The sequence below is a fragment of the Arachis ipaensis genome, chromosome B06 (genome assembly GCF_000816755.2).
Source record: "Arachis ipaensis cultivar K30076 chromosome B06, Araip1.1, whole genome shotgun sequence".
Lineage (NCBI taxonomy): Eukaryota > Viridiplantae > Streptophyta > Magnoliopsida > Fabales > Fabaceae > Arachis > Arachis ipaensis.
Window position 1 is genome coordinate 52,565 of NC_029790.2, and position 13,539 is coordinate 66,103.

The window sequence follows — 13,539 nt, forward strand, 5'->3', positions numbered from 1 at the left end:
TATAGCAGACCTACCTGACATAGGAAAGATGACAACAATGATATGGGATTGCTTATTCTTGCCTGCAGACTATTAATAAAAGTAAAGCATATACTTTTACTTTTAAGTTCACAATGTGAAGGAAAAACATGCAGGCGAATAGAATTTTTTATTTTTAATATTGGAGTGGTAGTGGTGTTTTTTTAAAATGTGGATTGCTGGGGTGTTATACTCAAATGTGGAATCGTTTAACTAGAAAAGCAGAAATCGGACCGTCCGATTTCTTGAGGTACACAAATCAGACCGTCCGAGAGGTACACAAGTCGGACCGTCCGAGAGGTACACAAGTCGGATCGTCCGATTTGTGTACTTCCACAGTTTTGAAAAACACCAAAAATTACAATGTTAAGGTATATCACCACTTCTACTTCCATAACAAAAAAAATTAGCCTTCTAGATCAATTACCCAAAATGCTGGCAGAGCACACAGCATGTCTGAAGTTCCCCCATCAGCACCCCTCATTTCCATGTACCTCTTGAGCCTGACCTACACAAAATTGAATACTCGGCCAACTTAGTAAACAGCAGGTAGATATACAAATTTCTTTGATGTTATACTTGGCCTCAACCTCGGGAAATATGGTCGTCAGATGATTTTCCCAGTCACTTAGTGTTGGCACCTGACCTGGGATGGCAGGGAGTTTACCTGCCATGAAGTCCTGCACAAGATTCCATCAGCTAAGTACAGCTACTATGCTGTACAAATCACAAACTTCCTATCACTTCAACACATGCATAAAATTAAAACAATGTTGAACTAAAGAATAGCATGGCTGGAACTTGCAAGCGTAAGCTAGATATATCTGATTCTGAGAGATAAGAATAGAAGAGATAACCCGGAATGACATGCCACCGCAGTCAATGTACTTATTTTCCCGATAGACAAACATCATCGGTACATCTAGAGCATAATCAACATACTGCTCAAACCTATCAGAAGAACGAAAAATTAATCAAGATTCGTTATAGACTATTCCGATTGTTCAATTATCAATACTCTAAAATTTTACTGAATGATTTATCCTAATAAAGTATCCTGTTTAGCAACGCTGTGATCACAAACATAATTCTCTACCTAAAGGTGAGAAAATAATTGAACACAAATGTTTGGGTGCTAAGGTGACTAATAATTCAGACAATTTTATAGACCTCCTTATGCTGAGGTAACCACTTGGGATGCCTCCACTGAAAGGCGAATTTGCAAACATAGCTGCTGCTAGCTGGTTAAAATAGTTGTTAGATACTGTAGGAATCTTGAACTTTCAACAATACTAGAATGAATTCTCACCGGCTGCAACGTAAGCCCAGTACGCATTTTCTTGATCATGTCTGCTTCAGAACTGTAGTCCAGGTTAACCTAAACTCATAGTTAGAAGGGAATATATAATATACATCGCCTATGCCAAGCTCACACAGACAATTCCTTGGTCACAGCTAAGTGGTTGAGGTATAAAATATTGAAGTATAAAATATTAAAAATTTCTCTCACCTGAACAGAGCAGGTCATTAACAATGCCTCAACTTGAGGTAAGCCATTATTGTTGAAGTAATTTTGCATAATGTTATACCGTACCTGGGAGAAGTCAATGTGCAAGTGAAATGCTGAAATAGGAGAAATTAGACATCATGCTACATCATGTTAGTTTATCGTAACGCTAAGAAAGTTTCCTAGTGCAGCCAAGAAATGTATTGGTTTATCGTAATGCTACATCATGCTAGCAAACATCTAGAGTCCAAAAATAATCAGCTTTCCGCACGACCAATTATATTAGCAAGGAAATATCAAGAAGTAAACAAGATTGACAAGAAAGTCAAACTAACAGAAAGAGTGGCGCAACACATTGAGACAACGCGAGGAAAATACTACGTAGCAATACAAAGAAAATCTTTGTAGTCTCACCACCCAATCATGTACGAGAGTTTGAAATTAACATAAAGGGATAGTGGTCCAAATTCTGGCAACCTCTGCAAATAGATTCAATTGGATCAAGATTATCTAAAGCAAGGAAGTTGGAAAAGTGAAAAAATGAGAAGTTAATCATTCTTTAAGTTAAGATAGTGAGGCACACATTTCATCAAAGTTGCACAATCAATGGTGAATTGGTGATTAACCCTTCACTTTACCACTTTACCAACTTCCTCACTTTAGATGATCAAATTGGATTCAATTGCACTTCTTGATTCCAATGTTTGACTATAGGTAAAAAAAAATATTACCTTAGGCACTCTAGGTATGTCTTGCGGTTTCCATTTAGGCTGGAAACCTAATCCCAAAAATCCAATTCCCATTTCCTCTCCAACAGTTTTCGCCTATGAAACAAAAGACAAAATGGATCCATCTCAAACTCACCTGAGGAGTTTATCAAATACAATTATGTTCTAAATCTGATGGTCTGGAAAAATGAAGATGATGCTGCACTCTACATAATCAAACTGCCTTGTGGATTCATGCCATGCCAGAGAATTTAAGATACGGTTGGTTTGCATTTTCATTTTTTCTGTTTTTATTAGTGTTTTCTGCTCTTCTTTTTTTTTTTTTGTCATTCACAAAATATTAAAAACAGGAACCAGGGGAAATGAAAACAAAACCGCAAACCAAAGGCAGTCTTCTCGTACTGACCTGATAGAGGTGTGAATTAAGCTCATCACAAGTCTGATGCAATGTTTTAAAGGGAGTACCACTAAGCTCAAATTGACCACCGGGCTCTAATGATATGCTTCGATTGCCCTGGGGCAGAATGTTCTATTTATCAATCTCATGCATTCCCTTCACTTCATATGGATATCAAGAAACAGATTTTAAACAAGAATGGCAAAAAGATAAGCATTCAAGTAGGAACTCTACCTATAAAGGCATTATTAATTTTATAAATAAATAAAATTATGAAGGAGGAAGGGCTTGCCTTTTTGAGGCCTATGATATTGTCACCTTCCATTAATTTTTCCCATTCAAACCTCGCAGCAATGCCATTGAGTAAAGCTGCTATTTGTTTGTATTTAATTGGACGCAGGGTTTCAAACTCAAAACCAAATTTCTCATGCTCTGTACCTATTCTGCAAGAAAAATACAATAAAAGCTAGGTGAATTACATCTGGCAAATGGAAATGGAATATATTCTGAACGAGCGGGAAAATCCTTGAAACACGCTAAGACCGTTAAATGGGTATACTAATGTGTTAGTTAATGTTTTTTTTTTATTGAGTGGCAATTAGATACGGCAGCTCAGCTCAGATGGAAAAGAAGTAAAGAACATCAGGACAAGAGAATAAAACAATAAGCAATATACAGTCGATGAACAAATCCAGTCTTGAAATCAGCATGACAAGAAACACCATGGACCTTTTCCCATTTACTCTTATTGATTTGGTTTGTCTTCAGGGGGATACTACATTACATGATTTTTTGAATGTATTAAATGAAGTATGGACGCATGATAATAAGGCAGTGTTTGCTCAAAGAAATAATGTGGGGTGGTGAGAAATGGCGTAAACTAAAAGAGGAAAAGAAGTTAGGTGACCTCCACTCGTCTTTAGGCTTGCAACCAGAAGCAAAGTAGTTAATAAGATCATATTTTGTCAATGGCTGGTTGACCTTAAGAGGAGCCTCTGTGGCAGGTCCCGTAGCAACGATGACTCCATGCCTTACTCGTCTGCAAGATGCAGACGCTCTCTCTTTGTGAAAAACAACCATGGACGACCCTGATGATGCCCACTTCAGATGAAGGATTCCCATTATCTCCACCCGACTCAACTGAAACAACATGCACACACTGCACTTTACTTCACTTAATCGTGAAATTTTAATATTAAAAGTAAAAGAAATAAAAGAGATAAATATAAATAAAGTGCTATAAAAGTGGTGCGTATAATATTTTTATAGTCAAGTCGCTGTATAAGTCCAATTCGAAAGGCATCTTCCTAGTTTGAATAATTTGCAATTACTATCACGAGCTACCAGTCCCATACAACGATTATTTCTTACTGACTGCAGCCAAGTTTTGACACTATAATGTCAAGTCTTGTCAATGAGCAAATCACAATGAACGATGCATGTCTTCAGCTTATGATTGCCAAATCATAGTTTGGTCTAATGAAAAAGCGAACTTTTACTATCTGCCATTTGGATTCATCTAGAATCTAAGAGTAAGATTTTGTCAAACATTTAAGTTGCTGTCCCAAACCGTAGTTCCACTTTTTACCAAAAGCACACAGTATCATAGGTTTTCTCTTTCATCTTTTTCCTCCCAAGAAAAGAAATCAATCTTTTACTTAGGTTTGTTTGACAATAGATCAATCTTGGAAAATGACCAAATGAGCATCTGGAAGTCTGGAACATATAAATAGAAGAAAAATAAAGCCAAGCTTGCTTGGTAATACTAGCAAAGCTAGCATGCATTAGTCCAGATACGAAACAAATATCTGCTTGAAATCAATCTTTTACTTAGGTTGGTTTGACAATAGAGTCAATAACACTAAAACCCTTGAAACTTGGAAAATGACCAAATGAGCACCTGGAACATATAAATAGAAGAAAAACAAAGCCAAGCTTGATTGGTAATATTAGCAAAGCTAGCATCCATGCATTACTACAAATACGAAACAAATGTCTTAAGCAGACTGCAAATCAATGAAAGCAAGTTACCACAAACGAAATTTAATGGTTATTGTTGTCCAATCAACTTTAGTTGATAGATAGATAGAAGGAAGAAAGAAGAAAGAGCGTAAGCAAGGATGTAACGAATTTTCCGTGGTCCGATGGATGTTACGATTTTTTCGTGGTTCCCAGGTTCTAATCAAGCATCGAATCAAATATACAGATATATTAGTAGAAATAGAAATAGAATATAGAAAATAGTCAAAATACAAATACAAAAGCATGGTATAGTCTTGATTGTGCTCCACGTGTCCTGGTAACGACACGTCAGTTTGTTGTCTCATCTGCTGTTATCTATAGAGTTGTTACTCGAGCTTTACAAGTGTCTTGCACCCTCAGTTTTGGGATACAGAGGAATCTCTTGACGTCGGTTATCGGTGATGAAGTCTGAATCACGACACATTGACGGATGAACCTTGGTCATTTACTGCACTATGCTGATAGAATGAGAATGGCCCAATCATTTGTTTCCACTTTCCCCTTTCCACTCAATTATAATGCCGAAAACAAGGCGATCGTATGGAATTATAACCTTTCTCGGGCTGCAGCAAGTGATAATATGAAAGAAACAAACTAGCCTTGTATCCATCTTTCATCCCAATCCAAACTTATTAGACAAAAAAGATATATACGTATCCCAATGGTACTCTAGCACGTGCAGTAGTATTCTAGAAAGGGGCAACTCAAGCTCAAGCATCATAAAATCAGCAGATGATACTTAATTGATATGGGTATCATATATGATAGGAGTTAAATTTTGACAGGGATAACCTTTGAATACCAATAACCGAAAAAGAAAAAAAAATGGGACAAAGTTATGCTGGACGGACGTCTCTATGAACTCGCGTTGTAAAAGTTATTACTTATGAGGGAATACACTGGGCCATCTTATTGATCTAAGAATGAGTACATCGTAACATTCTCCTCTAGATAAGTCTTTTCCAAAAGATAAAAGAACATCTTAAAGCAAAAATATAGTGCGCATTTTCCAAATTATTGTGCAGAAATCTTCAGGGAAGAGGAGTCATTCCCGGCATGATCCAGTCATCTGCTAAAAGCTTGAGAGTGCATTTTACTTCCTTGCTCTTTTCAAGAGGAAACGCAATGAAAAGAATCCAAGAGCAAAAGTTTGCCAAAACCAGCCTCTTGCATTAGAAGGATCGACCCTTTTAGCGAGGTGCCAAGCATAAATGGCTTCAAGGATATGTAAAGCTGTAGCTAAAAAGAAAATTAGTCTTATCATCCACATTGATCGAAAGACAAAAAGCGATATAGCTCTAAGAAAGACCACAATTCCAATGTCAGGTAAGAAAGCAGCAGAGGCGAGAGAGATCATTCCAATGACTGCAAACAGCCACACGTATATGGTAGGCCCGTCCAATGTGGTCCTTTTCCTCTCTTGCCAGTATGCCATGGTAGAAGCCATCCCCTCTCGAGAGGACACCATGGGGACATAACCGATCTCCTCTCTGGCTTTGAGATAAGAGAAATAATGGGTGACCCCAACCTGTGAAAGAACGAATATGAATAAATTGGGAATACATGATGATATTGATAGTGGCCCAAGTAAATCTCCTCAGGTAGGAGTAGAATATTATGAACTCGAAAGGACTGACCTTGTGTACTTCAGGGGGAAGGATGAATGGCTGAGGAAGCCACCACCGATTGAGCCATGGATATAATATTGTATAAACAGCCCAGCAAATCCTCCCAATAACAAGAGCACGATCGACAGCCAACCACTTCATTGGGAACTGGTAGTCCAAACTCCTGACGAGAGGTTCGATGAATTCAAAAGTATTGACAGGAGAACCTGAAAATAACAAAGAAAACCAGCTGAGGCCGAGGCCGAGGCCGTTTTCTCAAGGCTGCAAGTCAGAAATATGAAAATGAGTAGGTACCGTCAGATATGAAATATGCTTGGCCAGCCGCGTTGGGGAGCTTTCCCTTTCCCTCCCCAGGGATGTCATCCAAAAGCCCCATACTTGCCAAGATGAGAGCAAGAACAAGGTTGTCCACATAAACCCAATCTGATTTGACAGTGTGGTGGCCAATCCGGAAGAGAAGGAGACCCAACTTGGCCATGGATATGATCCTAGGAAGGTGCCTGTCTTCGCCGGGTCCATAGATTGCAGCAGGACGAACAGCGCAGGTGTAAAGACGCTTCCCGGAGTTATTCTTGAGTGGACGGGCGTTATTCTTGAGAACGAGCTGTTCGGCGATGGATTTGCTGCGGCCGTATGAATCGACGAGATGCTGATCAATTGGGAAATACGGCAGAGTCTCATCTCCGTTGACGATGGGTTGACCACCGAAGACTACATTGTAAGTGCTGCAATAGACGAGCCTTGTGATGCCGAGGTCGAGGCACGCGTCGAGCACGTGGCAGGTCCCGCTTATGTTGACCTCATCCACGCGCCCTATCTGGAGCATCTCTTTGCCCGACATTCCGAAGGCCGCCAGGTGGAACACACACTCCGCCCCCTGCAGGGCTCTTTCCACCTCTTCTTTGCGCCCAACATCCCCTTTTAATTTAATACTTTTATTGTTAGCAGAGACCCACAGACTCACAATCAGCTTTGTAAGGTGAAATGAAATGAAACCAAATTGCATGCAAAAAGAAAATAAGATTATAGTAACCTTGGATGCAGCGCACTCCCTTTTTCTCGAGAGCATGGGTAAATGGAGATGAGTGGCGGAGGTCAAAGGCTCGCACCTCCGCGGCACCTCTTCGGATCAGCTCCAAGCAAAGAGCTGCCCCTACGAATCCGAGCCCACCGGTCACCACGAAGACCTTCCCCTCTATCCCTTCGTTCTCGCTCAAGTGCATTCTCGATCTGACCTGATTCTGATCGATCTTATTCTTATCTGCTCGTCACCACCTTAAACACACACTAACGCTAAGACCAAGTCAGAACACAACAGAAAAGAACGGGCGAAAGAAACACTTTCGTTACTCGAGATTATATTGACTAGAATTCGGGGAGGAGCAGATGTAATATTTGTACAAAGCTATGAGTAGAGGTGGAAACAGGCCAGGCCAGGCCAGGCTTTGCTCTTAACAGGGCTGGCCTGCAGTCTGTTATAGGCTTTTTTCAAAGTACTAAGTCTGGTCTGTTATTTAGTCTGGCCTGGCCTAAAGCCTGTTAAAAGGTCTGCTAATTTTTTTTTTTTACAAAAATAAAAATATTATTTTAACCTGTGCCTATTTTATAACAGGCCAGGCCAAACACAGGCCAGGCTGCAGGCCCCTGGCAGGCCGCCTGGCCTTTTTCTACCCCTAGCTATGAGTTACAAAATAAACATTATTCATAAAATATTTCATATTATGAAATTATTTATCCAAAAGATTTGACTTTTTGAATTTAAAGTTTTGATATCATGTCATCTTGTTAACCACTCATCTCAAAAGTTTTAGTTGATAGAAAAAAATAACACTAATTGATTATATCTCTCGGACATCCCTAAATCTTCATTATACACATTATATAAATATTCTATTGACTTTCTATACTTTTTCTATTGATTAACACACTCAAGTTTCAATTCTCATTCTTATTTATAGCATTTATTTTTGTATTGGACGATTAAAATTTTAAAATTTAATCTAATAAATAATAATAATGTACAATATATAATTTGAACTTAAATTAATTTGCAACATTACTTAATATAAAGAAAAACATAATTAAACTTTATAGTTGACGACACACATTGTAAAAGATATGAGTAAAACTTTAGAAGTAATTGAAAAAGAGTTGAATTAATTTGGATCTATTTTTTTGGAAAAAAAAAATAGTTTCATGAATTTAAAAGAAGATTGAAGAAAATTAGAAGAAATTATAAAAATAGAAATGTATGTAAATAGTATATATAGAGTAACAAAATATTAATTTATTAATAATAATGATAATACAACGACAGTTATATATTTTATTAATATATACGTAATATATAATACAATCTCATTACATATCCAAGTCTTTTTAGCAATTAAATTAGCCCAAACTCAACAAAATCCACTCAAAACATGCGCATGAAATCACGTCATTCTTCGTATGTCATTCTTCGTATTTCTTCACGCCTCTCTTCCTCTTCCTTTTGTTGGTGCTGTTTTTGCTGCGTTTGAGTTTTATTCTTTTTTGTTTAATTTTTTTTTTCTGGTTTTATTTCTCTAGAGAAAGTAAAACAAAAATTATGAGAAAAAAATAAGAAGACAAAGAAAAAAAAAGAAAAAGTAATAAGATGAAAAGAAAGAAAAATTTTAAATTATGCAAAATTTATAAAAAAAAGTAACATTAAAATTTTTTAACAATAACACATTCATTTATTAGTTTACTTTTTAACACCAAAATTTTGTTATAAAAGTACAAAAATATCTTTTTTAATTCTGATTTTTTTTTTTTCTGTTGTTCTTATTTCTTCTTTTAAAAGCATTACTTCTCATGTTAGATTTAGAGTCTTTTATTTTTGTTTTCTTCTCCTTCTATTTTTTCGACAATTATTAAAAATTTTTAAAAAATATTTTTAAAAAAAATGTTAGAGGACTAACAAAATTTATTCTTTTATTATCATTTTTAACTATCAACTCAAATTTTTTAGTCTATTAATCCAACAACATACTTTTGTCCACACTTTAAAATATTGACACCCAATTGCGAGGCAAAAACAATAAATTTTACTAATCCTCTAGTATTTCTCTATATTTTATTATTAGGACCACTTAATAGTCCAAAAATTTTGTAACCATCTAATCTGTTGCATGAAACATAAATAAGATTTGAATCAATTTGAATGGTAACAGACAGACGACAGTTCCAGTGGCAGAGGAATGCAGAGCACTACTGTGAAATAATGCTGTGAAGAAAAGTTAAAACTAATAAGATTGCGTAACTAGCTATTTGATCGGTGTTCCCCGAAAGAAACAGGACAAAAGCTAGCTCCGAAGTAATACAGGGCATTCAGTTGATTTAGGTTAACAATTAAGGTTGACATCTAACCGTCTTGGACTCACCAATATTGGTGGGGTGGCAGATCTTCAAATGATGTTCCAGAATTTCTGCTTGTTTCTGTAATTTGATCAAAACATCGTTTCCAAATACTGCACCGGGATATGTCTTTTATTCTTATTAGCTTCAACTTTGGTTTTCCTCAGAAGGCAAGCCCCTTAGTCTCTGCTGCACCATTGCAATTAAAGTCAAATCTTAACACATGAATGCTATTGACAAAAATACTTGCAACCTAAATACTGACTTCTGAAATCTTTGGCCGGGGAACATAAGAATACTTGTCAATGGAACTTAACACAGCAATTCCATTCATGCCTCGATCATTCACATTAACTGGCTTCAAATCCTGTAGCAACAGCAAACCATAGAATAACTTTCTTAGACTCAAAAATTGATCAATGTGGAAATAACATATAGACGGTATTCTGAGAAGTTTGTTTTCTGTTCCAGTCATGAACTGCTCAAGTTCAACATCTTTCAACTAGCCATAAACTAATGTTTCTGGCATTATGATAGAAAACTGTTTGGCCATCTGCTTTTGTCATTTAGAATAAGAATATTATGAAAAAGATAAAATGGCCACATGATTCAATCTTACCACATCCTTGGAAACACCAGACGCTGATTCCTCATAGCTCTTCACCTCTAAAGAATCATAGTAAAACAGTATCTGGGGAAGAAATGCATTTAAAAGAACAGTAATAGTAAGAAAGTTAGGATTGCAGGAAAGGGTAAAAAAGGGTTCCTGTAAGCAGTGGTTATAAGAGGGCACCTTTTCAAGTAACTGAATATTTGATGAATTGGTTGCAATGATCTGAACTCCTAGTAAATTGTTGCGGTCACTGCAGAAGGGGCAGAGAACAGAGCTGAAGACACACCCATCTTCCACACACCAAATACCCTGTTCCAGTGCACTGCCAGGTATTCTATTGCGGATACGTTGATCAACAAATGAAGAATCGGTTAAAATAACGGGTATACTATTTGATGTATCAGTAGCATAAGCTTTCGTTCTCTGTTTCAAAAGGGTTCTTAAGTGGACTTTTGATGAGGAAATCAAGGAACACATGAGATACAGATCATTTTCAGGTCGGCCCAATGGGTTTTTGCAGAGTAAACAAAAAAGTTGTAACCTTCTATCCCGTAAAGGGAAAGTTAACGAACATGAACCAGGTAGACTACTTGTTGGTAACTCAGGAATATTTGACTTCGAATTTCTCTCCCAAACATGTTCAATTCCATGAGCTTCCTCTCTAACATCCAATGAGCTTTTTGTGTATGTCATAAGAGTGTTGGCACAAGGTGTAATATAATTTAAATTTTCTACCTCTGTGATAAATGGTGAGAGCATGGTCTTCCTCCTTTTCTGGTAGTGAGAATTAACACTTGTATTCACAGGTGATTCTGTTTCAGGAACATTATTTCTAGCTATATTCTTTTCAGGAGTAACAGTTACTGAAGAGTGAAGCCCTGAGGAATTTTTACTTCCATCAGGTAAACACACTGATAAGCTTGATAAGTGATTTGAAAATTGAGCAGAGGCCTCAATTATGGTGGAAACAGAGTTATCATCCTTAGAGAAACCAGGGCTACCTGGATCACTGTTAACATCTATACAAGGGGTTTCCTTGATGGAGGAGCATTCTCCAAGCGTGGATGCAACAAATAAGTCCCGATTGAACCTGCAAGAAATATATACTTCTAGTAATGACATTGGAAGTGTATAATGGTGTAAACATAGTTGCTGCTGCATTAAACTTTCGAGTATGGTATTTGATGAGTTGAGGAATGACCTTTTTATCAAGTTTTATACCAGATAAAAAAATGAATCTTATATACACATGCATCAGGGGATGAAGATATGGCAAAACTGATCTTCTATTACAAAATTGAATACCCTGAGTTTGCACACCCAAACTGATAACATTGAAAGGTTCTCAATCATAAGGGCAAAATCAGCAAATTCCAGAGAACATGAAATAAACAACATGCTATAAGATCAACTAACATGATGAAAAAGAAGTTATTGGCTAGACAATCACAGAGTAGGCATAGTTGCCAGCACGGCTGCACCGGAAGTTGTGCTGACAGAAAATTGATATCCCTCGCATATCTTTTGAAGTTGAACAAATGAGGTCAAAGTAAACAAAATTGGTGCTATGGCCGGACAAAGATTCCACTTAACACAATTTGACAATTCCTCAAATTGGATTATATGTTCATTATATGGCTTATTAAATAGTTAGCAACAAATCATACTAATGGCATAAAAGGTGGCAACACCCAAAGAAAAACTGAAAAAGTACCTTTCCTCCGTCAGATTACAGATTTGTGGGTTTATATGGTCTTCACAATTGTATTTGTTACTATTCCCTTGAGCTGATGGTTGACTGTCAACAAGATCTTGACAGCTTAGTACAGGAAAAGAGCCATGGTCCTCAATAATTGACCCTTCTTTCTCAAATCCATTGCAAGATTTGTTAAGTTTCTGATTTTTCTTTCTTGTGAATCTCTTATTCTGACCCTTGATATTGACACCATCGGTATGTAAGCTCAAATTCTGTTTGACATTCACTGTATTCATTGCATGCCATTCCTACAGCAAGTTCACCGTATATTTAACAGTTCTTTCCACTAAGCCCAGTATACGAACAGGGCAGGGTATAATAAGTTCATACTATGCCACAAGCATTATACCTTGGCATCCTCAAAGAATGATTTTAGTCCTTCTATTGATAATTCGAAGTTGTCATAAACCTTTAGGTTTCTTCTTAGCCACTTCGAAATGAATGCTCTACTTCTTTCTTCACGAAGACGTTCATCTATTACCAGAAGAACAGTTACATAGGAAAAGGCGACAGCAACAACTAAACCTTATACTTTTAGATGGGCATGGCAGTATAGATCAAGGGCCATAGTGTAAACACAGAGTAAAAGAAGGATAAACAAGAAACAAATAACTTGGTAAAGACTTCACTAAATCAGTTCTTAAATTCTGAAACAAGATAGACAGTAGAAGAGATATAATATGATCAGCAATTCAGCATAATTACCCAAAAGGATTATTGCCCCATAGTCAAGCTTATGTCGTATACAACGCCCTACAGAAGGTATACGTAATCAGTATAAGAAAAATAAAGAATGATTAACTTGGCTTGGGTTACAATGTGGAAAACCAGAGCCATGATTTACCTGCTGCTTGATTTAAAGCACGGAATGCTTGGTGACAATACCACTCACTTCCGCTGAGAAGATTTTTGGATGATTTGTACATATCATTATATTTTTTCTTTAGAGAAACTTGAATATCATTTCTGCAAAGAAGTGACGATAAATTAGGCAATCAGAAATTAACCAGTAGGATGCTTCCTTCAAGAGAGACATTGTCAAGAATAGACATTTTATATCTTATTTTCACGTTGATGACCAAAATAAAGAGAATAAAGTATAGTAAGTTTACAAGTATAGATAAGGATACAACTACTCTGGCATTATCATCAGAGAAATCAATCCCTTCGGAAACCTGCAAGCAAGATAAAATTATCAGTAAACAAACATAATCATATAATGGGGTTGTTAGCAGAAAAAAATATGTGAAAGGTAACAGGAAATGCCATTAACTCAAATAAAAACAAAATTTCAAATGAGGCAACTGATTGGGACTATCAATTATAAATTTATAGTCCATATTACAAGCTTCAACTAATATCCATTTCCTGAACTAACCTTAATCATATCAAAAGTAAACAGCCACATGATCAATTTAAGTTTAAATCAAAAAGAAAATTTAAATGAGAACGAAAGCATATAATGTAAAATAAATATTTCAAAGTGCAA

The 13,539-nt window shown here is 36.6% G+C and overlaps 3 protein-coding genes across 3 annotated transcripts in view; all 3 read right to left on the reverse strand.

Moving 5' to 3' along the window:
* Window positions 1-5,246, reverse strand: part of LOC107646238 (glutamate--cysteine ligase, chloroplastic) — a gene marked incomplete in the record, with an annotated part of 6,339 nt that extends 1,093 nt beyond the window's left edge. The window contains 11 exon segments of the mRNA XM_021103590.1: window positions 446-526; window positions 609-698; window positions 876-1,035; window positions 1,189-1,259; window positions 1,328-1,396; window positions 1,529-1,612; window positions 2,257-2,349; window positions 2,660-2,767; window positions 2,943-3,093; window positions 3,558-3,790; window positions 4,682-5,246. Coding sequence (XP_020959249.1) covers window positions 446-526; window positions 609-698; window positions 876-1,035; window positions 1,189-1,259; window positions 1,328-1,396; window positions 1,529-1,612; window positions 2,257-2,349; window positions 2,660-2,767; window positions 2,943-3,093; window positions 3,558-3,772 — 1,122 coding nt within the window.
* LOC107645347 (short-chain dehydrogenase/reductase family 42E member 1) lies at window positions 5,557-7,624 on the reverse strand. The gene is made up of 4 exons (XM_016349355.2): window positions 7,334-7,624; window positions 6,595-7,218; window positions 6,310-6,506; window positions 5,557-6,200 (listed from the first exon to the last, which is right to left on the reverse strand). The coding sequence occupies exons 1-4, from the start codon at window positions 7,521-7,523 to the stop codon at window positions 5,766-5,768; spliced, it is 1,446 nt and encodes a 481-aa protein (XP_016204841.1). The 5' UTR covers window positions 7,524-7,624; the 3' UTR covers window positions 5,557-5,765.
* Window positions 9,304-13,539, reverse strand: part of LOC107645348 (Fanconi anemia group J protein) — a 10,287-nt gene continuing 6,051 nt past the window's right edge. The window contains exons 19-27 of the mRNA XM_016349356.2: window positions 13,153-13,225; window positions 12,895-13,014; window positions 12,756-12,803; window positions 12,400-12,524; window positions 12,009-12,298; window positions 10,475-11,384; window positions 10,301-10,372; window positions 9,947-10,048; window positions 9,304-9,870 (exon numbers count right to left, since the gene is read on the reverse strand). Of these exons, the coding sequence (XP_016204842.1) occupies window positions 9,829-9,870; window positions 9,947-10,048; window positions 10,301-10,372; window positions 10,475-11,384; window positions 12,009-12,298; window positions 12,400-12,524; window positions 12,756-12,803; window positions 12,895-13,014; window positions 13,153-13,225 (1,782 nt within the window). The 3' untranslated portion in view covers window positions 9,304-9,828. The remainder of the gene's footprint in view (window positions 9,871-9,946; window positions 10,049-10,300; window positions 10,373-10,474; window positions 11,385-12,008; window positions 12,299-12,399; window positions 12,525-12,755; window positions 12,804-12,894; window positions 13,015-13,152; window positions 13,226-13,539) is intronic.